This window comes from Anopheles arabiensis, chromosome 2 (assembly GCF_016920715.1).
Source record: "Anopheles arabiensis isolate DONGOLA chromosome 2, AaraD3, whole genome shotgun sequence".
Taxonomy (NCBI): Eukaryota; Metazoa; Arthropoda; class Insecta; order Diptera; family Culicidae; genus Anopheles; species Anopheles arabiensis.
The window spans coordinates 57688162-57711603 of NC_053517.1; the positions used below are offsets into that span (position 1 = coordinate 57688162).

Genomic DNA, 23442 nt, shown 5'->3' on the forward strand with positions numbered 1-23442 from the left:
GCACATGAGCGATCCCCTTTTTTAAATATTGGTACCATCCACGAGGACTTCCATACGCGTGGGAAAATACCGGAACTCAGTGACGTGTTGTATATGTTTGTTAATACAGGTGCTAGGGACTGATAGCATCTACTGATAATGAAACTCGGGATGCCATCGGGACCAGGAGCTGTAGAGGTTTTAAGGCTTTTGAGGCACTTTTCTACTGTGCGTATATCAAACGTAGGAATGGTGTAATCAATGAACATGATGTGTTATCAACATGAGAGGTGTGTAAGATGTGGCCCTTGAGATCACCGTTTGATCTACAATTGGGGTGGAGAAGGCATCGGAAAATCGTTCAGCGAAAATGTTGCAAATATCTTCGGGTGACGTGCCCACGGAATCATTATATTTGATTGTGCTTGGAACTACGTTTGAGCGTCGTCTGCTGTCGATGAAGCGCCAAAATTTTCGGGGATGTCGGAGAAGGTACCTTTCGATTGAATATATATATATATATATATATATATATATATCTATATATATATATATATATATATATATATATATATATATATATATATATATATATATATATATATATATATATATATATATATTGTTGGCACGATATCGACCGCGTGTGATCGGACAGGGAACAGTAATATTTACAAACATTAAGCTGACTTGACAACTCCATCAAATACCCAAAATACCCGGCAGATGACGTACAACACTCATAAAGAGATGACACGATTAGATTGTGCGACAACCAAATCTCCGAAATTAGGGTCAAATCGGGAGCAGGTCAAATAGGGTCAAGTAGGACAGCTGATCGAGAGACAGGGCGCCATCGAAAATCGCGGCAGTAGCAAAAGTTTAGTAAATAATAAAACACACAAAGCCAGTTCTTAAAACGGCTATCGATCTACTCAAAATAAATAGATAGCTACATCCGTAGCAACAGTAAAAGGCATTATTTTGTTTATATTTATGTTTATTCTTTTATGTTGTTGTTTATGTTATGATTATGTGTTTATGTTTAGTCTTTTTTTTGTTTATAAAAATTAAAATTGTTTTGATTAAAATTATTATGACACAAGCATAAATTTTCTCATATTGCCATCAAACCAGCTTAGTCAAGATCAAAAATTATATATTTATATATAACAAAAAATATATTTCCGTGAGATAAAATCTTTACCTACGCTCGTTTGATATTAGCTTCATAACCATTGATCGGCATGGCAATCAAGTTGCCTCATCAGAAACGGCACGCAACGAAATGCACCAATATGGCACCAATATAACTTCAATTCCAGAATTCATCGGTTCACGCATCGTCAAGGTCGTAGGTAAAACAAACATACAGTGCAGTGCATACATTTGATGTACAATCACCAATAAAGAGATGGAATGGAACGCGCAAATCAAAGAAAAGGGGTGGGGTCTGCTGAACGCTAAAAATAGAGAAGGTGAGCGGCCGGCCACTGGAGTGAGTTAGTGTGATAAATATTTTGGCCACTTAAATTTGGTCCGGTACTTTTATGCCAAAAAACGCCACGTGAAAAAACTGCCCAGGCTCGCAAGCTATTAAATGCGAGGGCGCTGGGGCTGGTGTATGGCATGCCTCGCACGCCCTCGCAAATCGCTGTCAATTGCATGGCCGGGTTACATGGCGACCGTTTATAAAATCAAACATACTACAACAGCAGTAGCACAATCACACGGAATTACAAAATTTCGATCAATTTTTATTTTTAGTTTCGGTGCCGAAATTTACTCTGGCGTGTGACGCAAGTCGGGTCAGTTCACTTTTAACGTTTTTATTTATTTATTTATTTATTTATTTATTTATTTATTTATTTATTTATTTATTTATTTATTTATTTATTTATTTATTTATTTATTTATTTATTTATTTATTTATTTATTTATTTATTTATTTGTTCCCATATTTGTCTTGATCGATTCGGCTGAGACAACTTAAATATAATATTAATTGTACCCTATCTCTAACTATATTGGGTTGTGACGCCATCCAAATTAAAAAATTAAAAGCAAGTTTCGTTTGAAAGTATCAATAATTATGATAAGGTCGAAATGCTCAGACAATATATTTAATTGCCGAGTCATGGCAATGAGCGGTTCATTGTCAGCGCCTACGTATGGTCCAAAACAGGCGAAGTCATACAAAATCATGAAAAGTTTGCGCTCTTGCGTTCCGGTGGCCTCTCGACATTTACCGAGCCAACCCGAATAGTTGTGTTCGTTAAACATGTGTGCGAATCAGGTAGCAGCATTTGTACTGCTTACCTATCGTATGCCACTGTGATACCGAGCGAGACGCATAGACAACACATCAAAGGACATGTGTTGCTGTGAGGAAACTTTTCTGTGTCTCTTTTGCCTTGTCCTTGCCTTTAGATCCTGATGGGTGAAGCATGCATACCTTTCGGGCACGTTCGTGGTATAAGCCCTGTCCCTCTCATGTTAATGGTGATTTAATGGGGCCTCTATGACGGATTTATCACCTTTCTTATACACCGGGAACATAATAGATGATACCCACTCGACGAGAAAGGTACCAAAATATAAAGAAGCATTGAACCCATTGAAGTAAATATACTTCAAAATTGGACGATTAGAAGGCTTGTACATCGCTTGAAAACCACGGACGGGATGCCATCAGGCCCTGAATCATAAGAACATTTTAGTTTTGTAATTGCGATTTCAATACCGTTTATTGTTGGCTAGATATCAGAAATATGTACATCAACAGCATCACGAATCGACTCAGGCAAAACTTGACTGAACCGAAAAAATGCCAAAAAATGTAGCAGGCTCTGTTTTGTATCAGGCTATGCTGAATTATTTTCCTCATTCCAATTTCAACCTGCGTCATATTTTTCTACAAACTACAAACAGCAAATTTGAACGCAAGGATCCTGAAGGTGCAAGGAAAATATCTTTAAAATAGGAATAGGAAAATAAAATATAAAATAGGAATACGATAGACTGATGTAACGTCTAGAGACATGATCGATAAACGTTGTAAATCATCTGTAGGAGAAAGTTCGCATGGTGAGAGTATCTCGAACGAACTTGATGTTGGAACGGTTCAAATATCGCAAAATGATTTGTTAATTGTTAAGATGAAGTAAATATTGCTCTGCAAATAACGTTGTTGTGGACCATTCTGACGTTACCTTTAGCTAACGGCAATTTCTAATATTGAAGCCAGATTTTAGTTTAAACAACAATACAAAATTTAACACAAAAATTGATTTAAAAGGTTACAAAACTTAAATCGCATTATAGGTTCGAAGCCCGCATGCGGCTCGCGGGCTGCTTGAGAGATCCCTGCAGACATCTGCTTTAGAGGATCAGAAGAGAGTGATCAAAAGCTCGAAGATGAATGGTAGCTGCAGTGGCATACATAAATTGGTTTGCTTCCATTTATTTTGAGAGTGCCTTGTTCAGTGATGCGTACATGACACAATGGCGTTCTAATAGCCTGCCTCGCTCTGTTTCATCTTGCGAAATAACATCGACGGATCGAACTAAGGAACAGTTATGGGTCAAAATTCAATTGGGCAATATTTTTGTTTATATCGGTGCTATATATATTCCACCGTACAACGCATATAACGACATAATTGTTAACAAACATCTGGAAAGTATACGCGAAATTTCATCACGCATGAGATAACGATCTCCTGCTTGTCGCTGGAGATTTTAACAAATGGGACATTACGTGGTCCAAACTCAATCAACCGATGTCGAGGATGTACCATTGCGCTCACTTTCATGCACTATAAACCGTCATCTAAGTCTCGAAATAATCATATTTTCATCGATGGTATGTCAGCAATCGGCCTTTATGAATCAAGCAACGTTAAATTCCATGAACCGACAACTCGATCTAATTTTTGCTAACTCCAACGCCACTGAGATCTGTTCTGCCGTGTCTAAATCCGAACCGGCCCTGCTCAAGCTCGACAATTATCATCCTGCACTCGAATGGTCAATACGTCACTATGATCCTCATGCGTCTAGCTCCCATCCAAGCAACACACATCAGCAACGATTAAATTATTCAAAGGTAATATCGTCGAACTGGAGGAAAGAATAATTCTATTCAGTTCTACTCTTTAACTGCTCAACTTTCCATCTGTTGACGACGCTGTTCATGCCTTCACGATTTTCATGAAAGATGCTTACAAAAATCTCAAACGAGAAAACAAAATTAGCCATTAGGAAAATCGTAACAACGCGATACATGCATACCGTCAGTATAACCGATCAAGATACAAGCAATATATATATATATATATATATATATATATATATATATATATATATATATATATATACATATATATATATATATATTGCTTGTATCTTGATCGGTTATACTGACGGTATGCATGTATCGCGTTGTTACGATTTTCCCTAATGGCTAATGGCTTTGTTTTTGGCTCGTTTGAGGATGATAAGTACAGGATTGTAGAGCATCTTTCATGAAAATCGTGAAGGCATGAACAGCGTCGTCAACAGATGGAAAGTTGGAGCAGTTAAAGAGTAGAACTGAATAGAATTATTCTTTCCTCCAGTTCGACGATATTAGCCTTTGAATCCTAATCGTTGCTGATGTGTGTTGCTTGGATGGGAGCTAGACGCATGAGGATCATAGTGACGTATTGACCATTCGAGTGCAGGATGATAATTGTCGAGCTTGAGCAGGCCGGTTCGGATTTAGACACGGCAGAACAGATCTCAGTGGCGTTGGAGTTAGCAAAATTAGATCGAGTTGTCGGTTCATGGAATTTCTAACGTTGCTTGATTCATAAAGGCCGATTGCTGACATACCATCGATGAAAATATGATTATTTCGAGACTTAGATGACGGTTTATAGTGCATGAAAGTGGAGCGCAATGGTACATCCTCGACATCGGTTGGATTGAGTTTGGACCACGTAATGTCCCATTTGTTAAAATCTCCAGCGACAAGCAGGAGATCGTTATCTCTCATGCGTGATGAAATTTCGCGTATACTTTCCAGATGTTTGTTAACAATTATGTCGTTATATGCGTTGTACGGTGGAATATATATAGCACCGATATAAACAAAAATATTGCCCAATTGAATTTTGACCCATAACTGTTCCTTAGTTCGATCCGTCGATGTTATTTCGCAAGATGAAACAGAGCGAGGGCAGGCTATTAGAACGCCATTGTGTCATGTACGCATCACTGAACAAGGCACTCTCAAAATAAATGGAAGCAAACCAATTTATGTATGCCACTGCAGCTACCATTCATCTTCGAGCTTTTGATCACTCTCTTCTGATCCTCTAAAGCAGATGTCTGCAGGGATCTCTCAAGCAGCCCGCGAGCCGCATGCGGGCTTCGAACCTATAATGCGATTTAAGTTTTGTAACCTTTTAAATCAATTTTTTGTGTTAAATTTTGTATTGTTGTTTAAACTAAAATCTGGCTTCAATATTAGAAATTGCCGTTAGCTAAAGGTAACGTCAGAATGGTCCACAACAACGTTATTTGCAGAGCAATATTTACTTCATCTTAACAATTAACAAATCATTTTGCGATATTTGAACCGTTCCAACATCAAGTTCGTTCGAGATACTCTCACCATGCGAACTTTCTCCTACAGATGATTTACAACGTTTATCGATCATGTCTCTAGACGTTACATCAGTCTATCGTATTCCTATTTAATATTTTATTTTCCTATTCCTATTTTAAAGATATTTTCCTTGCACCTTCAGGATCCTTGCGTTCAAATTTGCTGTTTGTAGTTTGTAGAAAAATATGACGCAGGTTGAAATTGGAATGAGGAAAATAATTCAGCATAGCCTGATACAAAACAGAGCCTGCTACATTTTTTGGCATTTTTTCGGTTCAGTCAAGTTTTGCCTGAGTCGATTCGTGATGCTGTTGATGTACATATTTCTGATATCTAGCCAACAATAAACGGTATTGAAATCGCAATTACAAAACTAAAATGTTCTTATGATTCAGGGCCTGATGGCATCCCGTCCGTGGTTTTCAAGCGATGTACAAGCCTTCTAATCGTCCAATTTTGAAGTATATTTACTTCAATGGGTTCAATGCTTTATATTTTGGTACCTTTCTCGTCGAGTGGGTATCATCTATTATGTTCCCGGTGTATAAGAAAGGTGATAAATCCGTCATAGAGGCCCCATTAAATCACCATTAACATGAGAGGGACAGGGCTTATACCACGAACGTGCCCGAAAGGTATGCATGCTTCACCCATCAGGATCTAAAGGCAAGGACAAGGCAAAAGAGACACAGAAAAGTTTCCTCACAGCAACACATGTCCTTTTGATGTGTTGTCTATGCGTCTCGCTCGGTATCACAGTGGCATACGATAGGTAAGCAGTACAAATGCTGCTACCTGATTCGCACACATGTTTAACGAACACAACTATTCGGGTTGGCTCGGTAAATGTCGAGAGGCCACCGGAACGCAAGAGCGCAAACTTTTTCATGATTTTGTATGACTTCGCCTGTTTTGGACCATACGTGTAGGCGCTGACAATGAACCGCTCATTGCCATGACTCGGCAATTAAATATATTGTCTGAGCATTTCGACCTTATCATAATTATTGATACTTTCAAACGAAACTTGCTTTTAATTTTTTAATTTGGATGGCGTCACAACCCAATATAGTTAGAGATAGGGTACAATTAATATTATATTTAAGTTGTCTCAGCCGAATCGATCAAGACAAATATGGGAACAAATAAATAAATAAATAAATAAATAAATAAATAAATAAATAAATAAATAAATAAATAAATAAATAAATAAATAAATAAATAAATAAATAAATAAATAAATAAATAAATAAATAAATAAATAAATAAATAAATAAAAACGTTAAAAGTGAACTGACCCGACTTGCGTCACACGCCAGAGTAAATTTCGGCACCGAAACTAAAAATAAAAATTGATCGAAATTTTGTAATTCCGTGTGATTGTGCTACTGCTGTTGTAGTATGTTTGATTTTATAAACGGTCGCCATGTAACCCGGCCATGCAATTGACAGCGATTTGCGAGGGCGTGCGAGGCATGCCATACAAATTCACAGCCCCAGCGCCCTCGCATTTAATAGCTTGCGAGCCTGGGCAGTTTTTTCACGTGGCGTTTTTTGGCATAAAAGTACCGGACCAAATTTAAGTGGCCAAAATATTTATCACACTAACTCACTCCAGTGGCCGGCCGCTCACCTTCTCTATTTTTAGCGTTCAGCAGACCCCACCCCTTTTCTTTGATTTGCGCGTTCCATTCCATCTCTTTATTGGTGATTGTACATCAAATGTATGCACTGCACTGTATGTTTGTTTTACCTACGACCTTGACGATGCGTGAACCGATGAATTCTGGAATTGAAGTTATATTGGTGCCATATTGGTGCATTTCGTTGCGTGCCGTTTCTGATGAGGCAACTTGATTGCCATGCCGATCAATGGTTATGAAGCTAATATCAAACGAGCGTAGGTAAAGATTTTATCTCACGGAAATATATTTTTTGTTATATATAAATATATAATTTTTGATCTTGACTAAGCTGGTTTGATGGCAATATGAGAAAATTTATGCTTGTGTCATAATAATTTTAATCAAAACAATTTTAATTTTTATAAACAAAAAAAAAGACTAAACATAAACACATAATCATAACATAAACAACAACATAAAAGAATAAACATAAATATAAACAAAATAATGCCTTTTTTTACTGTTGCTACGGATGTAGCTATCTATTTATTTTGAGTAGATCGATAGCCGTTTTAAGAACTGGCTTTGTGTGTTTTATTATTTACTAAACTTTTGCTACTGCCGCGATTTTCGATGGCGCCCTGTCTCTCGATCAGCTGTCCTACTTGACCCTATTTGACCTGCTCCCGATTTGACCCTAATTTCGGAGATTTGGTTGTCGCACAATCTAATCGTGTCATCTCTCTTTATGAGTGTTGTACGTCATCTGCCGGGTATTTTGGGTATTTGATGGAGTTGTCAAGTCAGCTTAATGTTTGTAAATATTACTGTTCCCTGTCCGATCACACGCGGTCGATATCGTGCCAACATTCACGATTATCGTTGGTTAACACTTACCCGCGGTCTGGTGTTGGTACGGTTTCCAATGACCGATCGATAGTTCATAGCACATAAGCACAGGTTCACGGATGAGCTTTTTTTTTTTTTTAGACCAAAACTCGTCCACTGGTAGACCGTTCAAATTCATTGTTTGGCAAAATGCTTTGGACTTTATGTGTTTATACACTGTAAATGTTGAAATTGCGTCAAAGTGAAGTGTTAAGGCCGCGGGACACCGTACACGCTAGTGTAATTTCGATTTTCACCAGTGCATTTGGCGGCGGCTTACTGAAGCATTGTACCAAACAATTTTGAGCCGCAACAGATTTTTTTTTTTCATTTATTTTACTCAAACTGGACTGGAAAAGCTTTTTAAATGATAAGTAAATATGTTGTGCAAGAATTTCAGCCACTTACCAATGAAACATTTTGGACCTAGCTTGAACAAAAACTGGGCTGCCTTGCTTTATCTTTTATACCGCACCTGCTTGCACTCATTCGCGAGCGTTGAAATATACTCTCCCGATTTCATGTTTTCGCGAATTGCCTACTGCTGTAAGAATGTATGAGTGAATGTGCATCGTTTTTCTCTGTGCTTCCTCTTCTCTCCCCTCGTTCGTACTCCCTTCTTCTATCGATACGATGCGCGATTCCTGATTCGACCGCGCAGTAATATTTGTAAGGTTCCGTGACAATGATCCCGCAGCGCAAATTCGAGCAGCTTCCTGCGCAGGAAATGGGGCAAAATCTGCGCTGGCTAGCGCAAATGTTTGCCCGTTCCCCGCGCTGGACTTCAGCGATTCCTGCGCAGGCCTGCGCAGGTTTGGCGCCCTATTTTGGCGAAATGGACGAACTATTTTTGGCGGCGGAGCAAAAAAACGGTCACAAAATTTAAAATTTTTGGCGCCCATTTTCTTGTCCGCTTCTTCTCCCTCCCTCACCCTGCCCTGCCTTACTTGCGCTTCAACCCGTGCCTTCCGCCGCCAGCTGAATGGGTGTTGTAGTGTATGCGGTGTTGTAGTGTATGTGTAGTGATTCATATATGTGCATTGGGGTTGTGTATTGTTATTGGTGGGTGTTAGCATTTATTAATTTGTGTGTGACCTTGAGACGATGCGGGAGAAGCTGGATTGGGATTCAAAGTGTTATCGGTGTATTGATGGTTTATTTTATTTCGTGCCGCTGCTGATGAGACCATTCGATACCGCTGCCAGTTGAGGGTGAAGAAGCCTATTTAAAACAAGCGTAGGAGAACGTCTAACACTAATCTAATATTTTTTAATTTGAACATGTTTGATGCTTCAACGACCTTCTAAGCATCATGAAGCACAGTGTATAGTGACTATAAAATATTTTTTTTTGATGTGCCGAAATCTGTCTCGAGTTTTTGGGTCTCGTCACACACACACACACACGCACACAGCGCGGGGAAAGTGACCGTTCACTCTATCATGCCGCGATCCCCCACCCCGCCCGGCGTTTTGCATGAGCATGCGCTACAAGAAAGCTGAACCAGCCTTTCTTCCGATAAGGTAGCCGTAATCGATCATGCGATGGGGGGAGGGACTTGTGATGAGTGCGTGTTCGCATGCGCGCTTTGGGTGGGTGCGTGCGTGCGTGCGTGCGGAAACCCCAAAACTGTTTGATCCTGATGCGTACATTTTCATCCACTGCGGCTACAAAATACCACGCATTTACGATCTCACTACCTGAGAGACAACACAACCATTGGATTGGTACTACCATTTTTGCGACCGGCTCTGCTGTTGGGGGTATTTAAAAAGACACAAGATCAATGCAAATATGCGTGTGATATGTAGCACGTTTCTTTCCAATTCAGCTAGCGGATGCAAGTGGAAACAACATTATTAATTGCATTCATACAAAGGAGGATTCTGGATTTGTTTATTACGGTGCGCGTATGGTGCTGCACCTGTCCGTCCAGAATGTTGAAGCTTATTGGCTTGGAGTCGTTATCATGCCGCTGATTGACCAGCAATGCCTTGGAATGGGTTCGGATCGGTAGGTTCATGTTTTGGTCGATTGTATTCCGTTGATTAGTCGCGCCCCAGCGGTAGACCCGGCAGCAACAAAATGAAGACAAACTCTTCCCCGGGTGTGGACTGTTATGCTAAGTTCTTCTTCTGATTCTTATTATTATTAATATTTTTTTATTATTATTATTATTGTTGTCATTACGGCCTACGCGATCATGCAGGCCTTTCAGGACTTGAATACGACGTAGCCGGATAGTCAGCCCTTGCTACGGCGGACGGTTCATGCGCATTTAGAACCCACGACGGCCATGCAAAGGTGCGGAATGATGGCGGTGCCGCGGGCCCGCTCCTATCCAGCGTGCAACTTGCATACTGCCATACCAACTACTGGGTTGGATTATTCGATCAACGCAAGGTTTCCGTAATCCTATGACCATAAAAACCATCTACTGTGCCTACGTTCGATCAGTGTTAGAATATGGCAGTATTGTTTGCGACCCCTGTACCGAACAATGGAGTAATCAAATCGAGGCCATCCAAAGAAAAGCGACTAGATATGCTGTAAGACTGTTACCATAGCGACAGGGCGATGTGTTACCGTCATACCAATCCCGGTGTCTGCTTTTAGGGATTCAGTCGTTGAAGAAGCGCCGTGAGATAGCTAAATGCCTTTTTATATCAGTACTACTTAACCACCATATTGATGCTCCTACTGTATTAGCTACGATAGAATTTAACGCGCCATCTAGGAATCTACGTACACGTCAATTCATATCCGTCCCTCGTAATAGAACTCGTTTTGGTCAGTCTGATCCTATGTCAGCTATGTGTCGAACTTTCATAAATAACTTTGATTTATTTGATTTCAACATACCACAGAATGTTTTTAGAGATAGACTCAGGACACAACTTACGTAATAATTTTATGTTCAAAATACATTTTCTATTCTTGTGGATCAGTTCTCCCCTATCGATTTATGTACCTTTAATAGTGTATAAGCACTAATTTAAGTAGATTCATGTAGGATCTTCAAGGATCTTCCCGATGGATTAATCAATAAACATATTAAACATATTAAACATACTGTCTCCCTCCCGATGCATACGCTGCAGCTAGGGGGAAGAATGCACCTCCATATTAAAAAAAACCGTCATAAACCAGCGGCGGATCTAACGGTAGGCGGACTAGGCGGTCGCCGAAGATCTCTAGCCTGTAGTATGCCGTATGTCTACAAGTGGACAGAGTATTAGCGGCAAGGGCCCCCGGAAAGATGGTCGTTGAGGTCCCATGTCTGGAGAACCATTTGTCCCCCCCCCTCATGCCGGCAACAATTTTAGGGCCTGTGACCGATGGTAGTAGGGGATCTCTGGCCCCCGCCGGCAATTTAAGCATACTGTTCAATCTCCCAACATCTGTGTGCCAGTACCTTCCCCTCCCGGTCATCAGCTACCATTTACAGGGGCCTCAACTCGTCTTTCCGCCTAGGGCCCACGATTCCCCTACTTAGCCACTGTCACGAAAACCTTCCTTTCTTTGACCCATGGATCATAACATTCCGGAAGAAAACACATTTGGCGAAAGTGTTGCACACACACGCACGCTCACACCCACGCGCAAATGGCTCAGGATATCTATGTCATCTACAGCATACGAAAGCAAAAGCTTAGGGTAACAAAGTTATGCTTAATGCTTAACACGTTCAGATCGATGACAGGCCCCACTGCCTGCCAGTGAACTTTCCAGCCTGCGTTCTAGGTGCTGGTGGAAAGGAAAGTTGATGAAAATCAGCGCCGAGATGAACGTGTTAATGCGAATTAGGGTTCAGCGCGTTGCACAGCAAACCCTCCAGCGTAAACTAGCGATTTCTTAGTCATTTTTATATTGCAGTGTTTGAACTCATTGCGATTTTTTGGTTTGATTTGTGAAAATGCAACTTCATCGCCGCAATGTTTGTTAACGGCATTTTTAGGCGCCACAACAGCTCGCGAGCATTGTCCACACGCGAGAAAGAGATAGCGCTATGGAGGGAAAAAGCACGGACGACGGCTGACAGCGATTGGCCGTCTGACGCACCAACACATCCAAACCTTCGACAGCGCGCTCAGGCGAGGGGTATGAGGCGGAGCCAGGGACGGGAAGCTCGACGAGCTGCTCGACAAATTTGCCGGTGGAGAGAAAAGGAAGGCATGATAAAATTCTCAGAACTCCATGATTTCTTCCGTCGCTTTGCGCAGCGGGTTTTTTTTGTAAACCGCAGTTTGTATATGACGTTAAATTCACCAAACCTCTTGTTTTGCTGAAATCAAGTGGTTTTGAGGTGAATTTTGGTGAAAATTGTTGTATAGGTATGGCGGTATGAGAATAAGTTTTAAGATCATGTTCAAATGTTACACTAAACTTAATTTAATTGCAATCTTCTAATTCCCATACAAAGAGCAGGATTGCTGTTGTTGTTGTATACAACACTTTAACAGTTGGTGTAAGGTCCCGCTGCGCAAATTCGAGCAGTTTCCAGCGCAGAAAATGCACCAAAATCTGCGCTGGCCAGCGCAGATTTTGGCTGCTCTCCCGCGCTGTTCTTCAGCGATTCCTGCGCTGGGTCGCGCAGTTCGGGCAGTTCGGACAGTTCGGACAGTTCGGGCGGCGGCGGAGCAAAAAAAAAAACGGTCAAAAAATTTAAAAAAATAATGGCGCCCATTTTTGCGTCCGCTTCTTCCTCTCCTCTCCCTCCTTCACCTTGGCTTGCCTTACTTGCGCTTCTGCCCGTGCCTTCCGCCGCCAGCTGATTGGCTGTTGCGGTGTATGCGTTGATACTCATATGTGCATTGCGGTTGTGTATTGTTATTGGTGGGTGTTAGCATTTATTAATTTGTGTGTGACCTTGAGACGATGCGGGAGAAGCTGGATTGGGATTCAAAGTGTTATCGGTGTATTGATGGTTTATTTTATTTCGTGCCGCTGCTGATGAGACCATTCGATACCGCTGCCAGTTGAGGGTGAAGAAGCCTATTTAAAACAAGCGTAGGAGAACGTCTAACACTAATCTAATATTTTTTAATTTGAACATGTTTGATGCTTCAACGACCTTCTAAGCATCATGAAGCACAGTGTATAGTGACTATAAAATATTTTTTTTTGATGTGCCGAAATCTGTCTCGAGTTTTTGGGTCTCGTCACACACACACACACACACACGCACACAGCGCGGGGAAAGTGACCGTTCACTCTATCATGCCGTGATCCCCCATCCCGCCCGGCGCTTTGGATGATGATGCGCTATATGATAGCTGATATGATAGCTGATGATAGCGGAAGGGGAGGGGGGGTTTGATGGGGGGTGCGTGCTTGCATGCGCGCTTTCGTAGGTGCGTTCTCACGTGCGCGCGTTCGTAGGTGCCTTATGGTGCGCGCGTGTGCGCGCGCGTTTGTGTGTGTGTGTGTGTGTGTGTGTGTGTGTGTGTGTGTGTGTGTGTGTGTGTGTGTGTGTGTGTGTGTGTGTGTGTGTGTGTGTGTGTGTTTGCGCTCGTGTTTGTATGTGTGCGTGCGTTTTTAAACCCCAAAACTATTTGATGCTGATGCGTACATTTTCATCCGCTGCGGCTACAAAGTCCATGCATTTTCGATCTCGCTACCTGAGAGACAACACAACCATTGGCATTGGCATCTTTGCGATCGGCTCTGCTGTTGGGGGTATTAAAAAGACACACGATCGAAGCAAACGTGCGTGTGATATATTGCACATTTATTTCTAATTCAGCTAGCGGACGCAAGTGGAAACAACATTTTGAATTGAATCCATACAAAAGAGGATTCTGGATTTGTTTATTACGGTGCGCGTATGGTGCTGCACCTGTCCGTCCAGAATCTGGTGGCTTGTTGGTTTGGAGTAATTATCATGACGCCGGTTGACCGGCAATGCCTTGGCATGGGTTCGGATCGGTAGGTTCATGTTTTGGTCGAGTGCATTCCATGCATTTGTCGCGCCACAGCGGTAGCCCGGCAGCAACAAAGTCAAAAAAAACCTTCCCCGAGTGTGGACTGCTATGGAAAGTTGTTCTTATTATTATTATTATTATTATTGGTGTAATAGCCTACGCTATCATGCCGGCCTTTTCAGGACTTGAGTACCGCGTAGCCGGATAGTCACCCCTTGCTACGGCGGACGGTTCATACGCGGTTAGAACACACGACGGGCATGCAGATGTGCGGAATGGCGTTGCCGCGCGACCGCTCCTATCCAGCGGGTAACTTGCATACTGCCACACTGTCTCCTGCCCGATGCATACGCTGCATGCAGGGGGAAGGATGCACCTCCACGATAAAAAAACACCGTCATGAACCGGACCTAACGGTAGGCGAACTAGGCGGTCGCCGATGATCTCTAGGCTGTAGTATGCCGTATGCGTACAAGTGGACAGAGTATAAACGACAAGGGCCCCCGGAAAGATGGTGTTTTCAACTCCCCTCCCCCCATGACGGCAATCATTTTAGGGCCTGTGACTAATGATCGTAGGGGTCCCATGGCCACCCCCCCTCCCCCCCCATCCGACGGCAATTTAAGTATACCGTTCAATCTTCCAACAGCTGTGTGCCAGTACCCCCTGCTCCCGGTCATCAGTTACCATTGACAGGGGCCTCAATTCGTCTTTCCGCCTTTCATGAACACCTTCCTTTCTTTGACCGATGGATCATAACATTCAGGAAGAAAACACATTTGGCGAAAGTGTTGCACACACACGCACGCTCACACCCACGCGCAAATGGCTCAGGATATCTATGTCATCTACAGCATACGAAAGCAAAAGCTTAGGGTAACAAAGTTATGCTTAATGCTTAACACGTTCAGATCGATGACAGGCCCCACTGCCTGCCAGTGAACTTTCCAGCCTGCGTTCTAGGTGCTGGTGGAAAGGAAAGTTGATGAAAATCAGCGCCGAGATGAACGTGTTAATGCGAATTAGGGTTCAGCGCGTTGCACAGCAAACCCTCCAGCGTAAACTAGCGATTTCTTAGTCATTTTTATATTGCAGTGTTTGAACTCATTGCGATTTTTTGGTTTGATTTGTGAAAATGCAACTTCATCGCCGCAATGTTTGTTAACGGCATTTTTGGCGCCACAACAGCTCGCGAGCATTGACCACACGCGAGAAAGAGATAGCGCTATGGAGGGAAAAAGCACGGACGACGGCTGACAGCGATTGGCCGTCTGACGCACCAACACATCCAAACCTTCGACAGCGCGCTCAGGCGATGGGTATGAGGCGGAGCCAGGGACGGGCAGCTCGACGAGCTGCTCGACAAATTTGCCGGTGGAGAGAAAAGGAAGGCATGATAAAATTCTCAGAACGCCATAACGCCTTCCGTCGCTTTGCACAGCGGGTCTGCATTGAAAAATGCCGAGTCATTTCATTCACACGAGCACGAGAAATTAAGAACACCAGCTACACAGTTAACGGTTTACCAATAGAACGCACTAATGCTATGAAGGATCTCGGAGTCATACTTGATTCAAAGCTGTCATTTGACCAGCAAACAGAGGAGGTGATTACCCGAGGTAATCAATTGCTTGGCATGTTGTTTCGGATAACAAGAGATTTCAAAGACCCAGTCTGCATCAAAGCGTTATACTGTGGTATTATCCGCCCGGTACTCGAATACGCCTGTGTCGTCTGGAAGCCCTCAACCCAAAAGACTTTCTGAGAGAATGGAATCGATACAGCGTCGCTTATCCCGATACGCAACACGCTTGTTACCTTGGCCACCTGGCAGTCAGTTACCACCTTATGAAACGCGACTTCTGCTCCTTGGACTGCAACCGCTCCACATCCGACGCCGTACCGCACAACAACTATTTGTGGCTGGTTTACTGCAAAGTAACATCGACTGTCCTTCCCTACTCCAGCAGTTAAACTTTTACGCGCCTGCTGTTCAGCTTCGCTCTCGTCCGTTACTTGCCCTGAACCGTAGTCGAACTAGATATGGATCTAGAGACCCCCTCAACTCCATGTTTAGGGTGTTTAACGAAGTTCCTCATTTGATTGATTTTGGAACCTCAGTGCAATCCTTTAAAAACTGCCTTAGAAGCGAATTAAGAATGATCTTACTACTTATTTTAATCTAATATTAGACTTAAGAACATTCACACGGATCCATTGTTATCCATTGAGCGAGTAATAAACAAATTAAATTAAACAAAAATATATTTGGTATCCCATCAATTTTCGACGAGACTTTAAAATATTGACCAACGTCCATAAATTGCAACAAATTAGACCGTTAGGTGTTGTTGTAGGACAAATTGTCATTCATACAAAGCGCTGCGCAACATTTATCCGCATCTTCAAATCTCTATTCATCATTGTGTAAAATTATAGCCTCCTCGAGCGTTTTTTGACAGATAAATTATACCAGTTTCTACCTTACATCCGCCTCCGCTTGGCGGCGTACGCGTTCACAAAAATTACACTAGCGAGTACGGACAATGTCCCCTGGCCTTTACAAATACGTTTGCACAAATATGTATTGAAAATTATAATACAGCAATTATCCGCAGTACGCGATACTCGATATACACGAATTCGCAGTACGCGATTCCTTATAATGTGATAGCTCCATGTGTTTTTTCGATTATTTTTAAATTTTGAAATATTTTATGCTCTTTTTGAAATTTATTTATATTATAAAAACCATGTTGAAACAAATTTGTAAAAAAAGATACCTGTTTTCCAATTAAAATATTCAATTCAAAATTCAGTTTCGATTTTTTTTACCCCTGAACCGGTAGTATAAACTCTTTTTGTATTGCAATCTGCTATACGCAAAAACCCGAGATACGCTATTGCTGTCGGTCCCGTACGATAGCCTATATCGGATAATGACTGTAGTTAGCATGCTATAATATTAAAAATAACCGTATGATATACCTTTCATTGATTTTGTTTTAATATTATAGGGCGCGTGTCAAAGCAGGTATGCGTATTTTAGGGGCTGTAGCGTCGTCAGATGAGTGGAACGTCTCGGTAGAAAAGGAAAACACGAAACACACTGTGGCTCGTGTTACTGCTTTTCGCAAAGACCAGGATCCAGATAGTCCAACTGGAGGAAGTCGAACAAAGGATGTTTCTTCTAATGAAGCGTAAGAACATTAGGAAATTATGATCAACATTATACATAATCATTTTTCATAATATAACATTTCTATTGATTCGTGATTTTAGTGTGTTAGAAGTATTTTCATGGCTACTTGAAGTTTCAAATGATACAAAGGAATATTGGGATGGTGGGCGAATCATATGGTCTGTTAGTTATGTGAATGATGGGCCAAAACTGAAGACGGATTTTACGACTGAATCTTCTTCACAAACTAGTACCGTATTCCAAGAAGAAGGTCGAAAAAAGATTGTCGCAAAACTTGAAATACTTAAAGACGATATCCAAGCCGTTTTACCAATAGCAAAGGTCTGTTATTGTTCAATATACGAAATAAGGAATCATTTTTATTTATCAAAATTTTATTCCTGTATTATAGAATTGGGAGCTTATGAACACGGCTGTTCTCACCGGAAGACAAGTGTCGCAAGCCATGAAAGTATTTATAGTATCACAGGCCGGAAAGATGGCAGATGTCACATTACAAACTTCATGTCAGACAGAAGACGAAAGTGTTATGAAGGTAATAGACACATACTTTGATTTTATAAACAAGCTAATAAACTGAATAATAAACAATAATTTATTTTTTTCGTAGGTATCTTCCTCGTGTAGTTCAGTATATGTTGATGGTTCAGAAGTCAGAGGTTCATCTAATGCCTCAATATTGGTGAAATATGGTACATATGCCGGATTGGCTCGATTTACAGTGTGGATGCCCGAATTTCCTTTAGAGGTATCTGTCGCAGACTTTCGTTTATCACAGATCAAAGGATGGAAAATTCCAGACGATCATAGCACGTAAGCAACTTAAAAAATCCGATATTAAGACATTAGGAATGTTTAAAGAATTGTGTAATTAACACTTACACTCCTTGCAGAGTGCACGCTAAATCCATTCGTCGTAAAAAACGAGCATATAGCAACGGTGGTGTTTGGGCCCATCATGCCGATGATTTTATAAATGGTATTTCTTCCGAACGCAGTGTTTGTCGTGCAAGATATCAGCAAAGTCCAGTGGAAGTATTTGCGAGATTCGTAGCGGTGGATCAAGATTCAGGGCGTGTTAGTTATTTAATATCTCGCCGAACTGGCCTTCGAGTAACAGATCTGGTACAATCCCTGCTACGTGTAGCAGACCCAAAAATTGCCACATTAAGAGGGCGCACACTTCAAGGCCGTGCGATGGGTCGCACTGATGTTCAGGTAGTGCATGTGTTTGTTCTTTTTTATATTGTTTTTCTTACAAATCTTATATCTTATAGGTGCTATCTCCAATAAATGGGAGGGTCATTGGGGCCAGAGAAGTGCGAGTTGGCAGTGACAAAGTGACCATTACACGTTTAATGGTTAAAGTTGTTTCCGGCTTGCAATTGTCAATATCGGGCGATGGTTCTATTGATAATGGTTATATAGCAGAAACTACAGTGACGCGTAAATTGACTGCACAATATCAAGAAGGACTATTAGATATAGAATTAGAATTTTCTGATGGTTCGAGGACCCCGCTGAGGTTAGTGATATATATTGGCCTGTCTGTTTGATAAACTGTATGGTGTTTTTTATATTAGCCGGCATCGCGAATAAATGAATACATTTTAACAGTCGTTTAAAGTTTATTTTGGTTTAACCGAGCTAATTTGTTGTTCGTTTCTGTTAAAATAAACGATCGTCAAAACAGTTAACGACTGCTCGATATCGCATATAGGCAAACACGGGGGAAAACTTCGAGTAGTATAATTAAACGACTGTTAATTTGTATCGCATACGCTCTTGACAGTCGTTTGTTTAACGACGGCATAGGACCAGTCGTTAAAATTTACAATTGAACTCAATGCGTTCGCGATGTCAAATTCTAGCAATTTTTAACGACTCTGGTTAATTTTTAACGACTGTTAATTTTAAACCATTTCTTTCGCGATGCCAGCTAACGTTATGCTTTATTAGACGAAAAATTGAGGAAAGATAGCATTAAATATTTGTTCATATTACAGGGATATATCAGTTGATGATTATTTCCTGCTGGTCGAAAGTCTTGATACCGAGGTAGTAGCATTTGCGCCTATGCTTGCATCCCATCACCCACGAGTGATTGCAGTCGGAGAGGGTAATGGAGAGTTATTACGTGTTACTTTACTTCTTTCGGAAGAATGTCGATTACGTAAAAATGTACCAGTTTCTAAGCAGGTATGTAATTATAAATGACAAATTGTTGAAACAATCGTAATTGTATTTTTTTTAATTATTCCTAGGAATGAAAATATCTGTTGGTCCGTTGATTAGCGCTCTTGCATCCGTACACGTTGATTTTAGTAGTTCGGATAAGAATATAAAATCAGATGCAGTTCAAAATGACGGAGCTATCGGAAGAGACCGAACTAAATCGGGAAAAGAATTGAGTGATCTAGAAGATATACTTATTGGGATCCCACTGAAAGATAGCAATGATCACGATTCTGCGCCTGTTGTGCATTCTACCAGACAACATCTCCGCGGCACTGGAGGTGGTGGCATTATTAGCGGCAACAGTGGAATGGTCGGAGTATTTTCGTCAAACAAAAGTTTGGTGCATGGTGATGCATCTACGCTCGAAATTGGCATGTATGTTGTATTGAGTGCCTTTTGTTTGGCAATTGCCATATTTGTGATGTCATGTGTAGTATATGCATCGAAGTATCGACCAGTTGTGATAGATGCTAATGGTGAAGCTAGTGCCCGCGATGGCATGGGACATTCAAGTGTGTTTGATATTGGCAAAGGCAACGAATCTTGTGCAACTAATGCACATGATTGGGTTTGGTTAGGTCGGGCAACTGTAGATCGTTCAAATACAGATAATATTGCAGAGAGAGCTCCCCAATATAAAGGTAAATATGTTATGAAACATGGTGGTAACAAAATGTTGATTCATCTTAAAAACTTCTTTACAAAAATAGATTCCCGAATGCATATTATTAGCAATCCGATGAACTCAAAGTACGATGAGGTGATCGAACATGCTTCGCAAATAAATAGTTTCGATAACCCTAATCATATTCAGTTGCCTTCATCTGTGCCATTCCAAAATCGTGCAGTAAACGCAGTAAGCGAAACACCTGTTGCATTAATAGATTCTGGTACCTATAAAAAGCGTGTTCATCATAACCCTACCATCAGGTAAATTGCAAAAGTTTACTGATAGAAACAGTGCTAATTATGCTTTAACATTTTCATTTTAGTGAAGATGCACCATCACTTCCTCAACCTAGTTTTGCAACAACAGTTGTAGACCGTATTGAGTACCGTCCACCAGTTCCACCACATCGCAATATAGGAGTAACGGCTCAGTGTTCCAACAAGGTACAGAATATATAACTTTTTGTTTTATTGAATAGGATTGTCTAAACCGTATTTTTTATATGTTATTTCCTTAAGAAAAAACGATGCATTTACAACTGATGCATTTGCCTATATGGTTCGTTATTAAAATATAATCGTTCGTCATTTTTGTTATCTTTTATTGGTATAATTATTCAGCAACTGCCAATTGATACTGCTGCTCAGTTAAAGGCTACAAAGCGTTATCATCATCGTGCCCCAAGAAACAGCAGCAGCATTCCATTCAATAGTGTGGATAATATTTCCTCTAACATTGCTCCTAGTTGTGGAATACAGATACACGATGCTTCTGGAATGCAAAAACGAAACATAAACCACACTCAGCATCAAATCAATGTAGCTCTGTTTAGCAATGGGAATTCTTCTCAAGCTAAACAAAACGAATCAACTCAAAACATTATAGCTAGAAGATCAAATGGATCACCGCATTCGTTTGAAAATATGGGGTTTTCTATAGTACCCGCTTCAAATTCCAGTTATTACCAAAAAGACGAAAGAAATCATCAACAACATCGAACTTCAAAAGATTTACATATGGCTGAACGCTTAGTAGAACAACCAAATGCACAAAAAACTGCGTTTAAATTTGACACTATTAATCAATCTAAAAAACACCATCAGCCCTTTGATCGTCCTAAGCCGTCAGTATTATCCGATGAAACTTATGATCAAATTCATCGAGGTCTAAATCAGCAACATGTAAAACATACGTTAGATCAGTCTCCTCTTGATCTGAGTACCGAATTCAATCCAATACAGATTAAAGAGGAGTGCTGTCAAAAAACTATTTCGGGATCATCAGATGATGATGGTGGTTTTAGACTCATATTAGACCAATCTTTAAGAGATGATAATTATAAAAGGGAAGCTACAGACTCATCTTGTGCTGCTTTTGAGATGGCATCATCGAGGAAAACTAAAAAAAAACCAACAGTGGTGGGGAATCCTATGTTTTCCACAACGCCAGACAGCGAACTAGGACCGGCAGAGAGTCTAGGATTAGATGATCTAGATATGGATTATGAACAAATTATGCATTACTTCGATAATCTAAAGGTATGATGAAGGTTTACCTTTAATGTATGCTTACTATTTAATGCAGTTTTATCGCTAACTTAAAGAACCAAGTATTTATGGCATTCACTAAACTTTTTTTTATATTTCAGGAATCAAACGCCTGAGTGCAGGAGATCATTGCAAAGATTCGCGAAATATTAGCAACATTTCAACAACAGTACAGAAACGTTGCAAAATCTCCGCTGTCTAGTCCATCAAGTATTGCCGTTATAAAAAATTCTAACTTAGAGCAATTTTTTGAACATTTGAGTGAGTCTTATGCATAAAAAAATGACGATATTATACGATACGATGACGATATTGAATCAACGCAAAATCTGCCTCATATCATTGCAAAAATATGGTCGTGTTCACTCCTTTTATAGGTACTGAATGATTCAAACACAAGTCGTTCGTTCAGGGTTATGTTTTATTTCAAATGTTTTAATTTTTAGGTGCCATAGTGTAATAGTTTTAGTTAAACTAATTTTTAATAATTGTTTAATGCTTTTTGTTTTAAAACGGGCTAGAAACATACTTAACAACGTATTACTTTATTGCCATCAAATAGAATCTCAATTCATAATAACATATTAAGATACGCTTACGTCAGTAATGTGTAGTTATAATCATCATTGCAGATTCAGTATAGTTTTGTACATTTCTGCTCATTGCTCAGATCATTTTTTTAAATATCAGTACAATTTGAACCACTGATAAACATGTTGGGTTACATTGTACTTGTCAAGCGGATCTATAAAAAAGCGATTTTGCAGTGATCGTAAAATACATAAGTGTAATCGCATAACCACACTTGGTAATATTGTTGAAGTCTAGCTTAAATATACAAAACCATAACAAAATATTGCACCTGATATCATGTGAGCTTACAAAGCAAAATTCACGTATTGAATTGGAAAACAAAAATAATAAATAAACCCAGTACTGACTACTAGAGTACAATTCAAACGGTATTTTTCAGAGATACGTTTGCTGTACTTACAAAGATATGAAATTCTTCAAGTCATACGACTCATGCAAAATTCATGTACCCAGTGCTTTAATACGTGTATGCTTTAGTCTTGTACAAATGTATTAAAGTGGAAGCGTAAGTGGAATAGAGGACTTACTTGATAATGTAAAGCTGTTTTACGCTCCGAAAAAAACAATTAAAAACATATAACATTCATGCATAAGTAACATTACCACAAATCCGTAATTCTGTCGTAACTCAAGATGAACGTGGCTAATATACAGCCTATATTTTGGCGCCTAATTTGTTTATCAAACTAGAATTTAGAATCCATTACAACTGCTGCAATGATTTGATAAATGGTGGAACTATAACTTTTTATTACAAGGCCATTTAACACAACTTAATTCTAGTCAGCAAATGCACTTTGCAAAGAACGAAGAGAAAAAATAATTTTAACATATATAACAACATAAGTCTGTATATATATATATATATATATATATATATATATATATATATATATATACAGACTTATGTTGTTATATGCATGTTAGATATTTTTCGCAAATATGAGTAAATTATATATATATATATATATATATATATATATATATATATATATATATATATATATATATATATATATATATATATATATATATATACATATATACATATATCTATATATATCTATGTATATATATATATATATATATACATATATGTATATATATATATTTATATGTGTA

General features: G+C 40.0%; 1 protein-coding gene across 5 annotated transcripts in view; it reads left to right on the plus strand.

The window, feature by feature from the left end:
* Nucleotides 1-22765, plus strand: part of LOC120893987 (transmembrane protein 132E) — a 39543-nt gene extending 16778 nt beyond the window's left edge. For 4 of the 5 annotated variants that reach the window (XM_040296266.1, XM_040296268.1, XM_040296265.1 and 1 more), the window contains exons 4-15: nt 17087-17269; nt 17352-17592; nt 17663-17806; nt 17882-18084; nt 18165-18489; nt 18549-18796; nt 19278-19470; nt 19535-20150; nt 20220-20439; nt 20502-20622; nt 20800-21717; nt 21828-21944. In XM_040296266.1, the coding sequence (XP_040152200.1) occupies nt 17087-17269; nt 17352-17592; nt 17663-17806; nt 17882-18084; nt 18165-18489; nt 18549-18796; nt 19278-19470; nt 19535-20150; nt 20220-20439; nt 20502-20622; nt 20800-21717; nt 21828-21842 (3427 nt within the window). In that variant the 3' untranslated portion in view covers nt 21843-21944. Of the gene's footprint in view, nt 1-17086; nt 17270-17351; nt 17593-17662; nt 17807-17881; nt 18085-18164; nt 18490-18548; nt 18797-19277; nt 19471-19534; nt 20151-20219; nt 20440-20501; nt 20623-20799; nt 21718-21827 lie in introns of all 5 variants that reach the window. The other variant, XM_040296270.1, reaches the window with a different exon arrangement.
* The last annotated feature ends 677 nt before the right edge of the window (nt 22766-23442 follow it).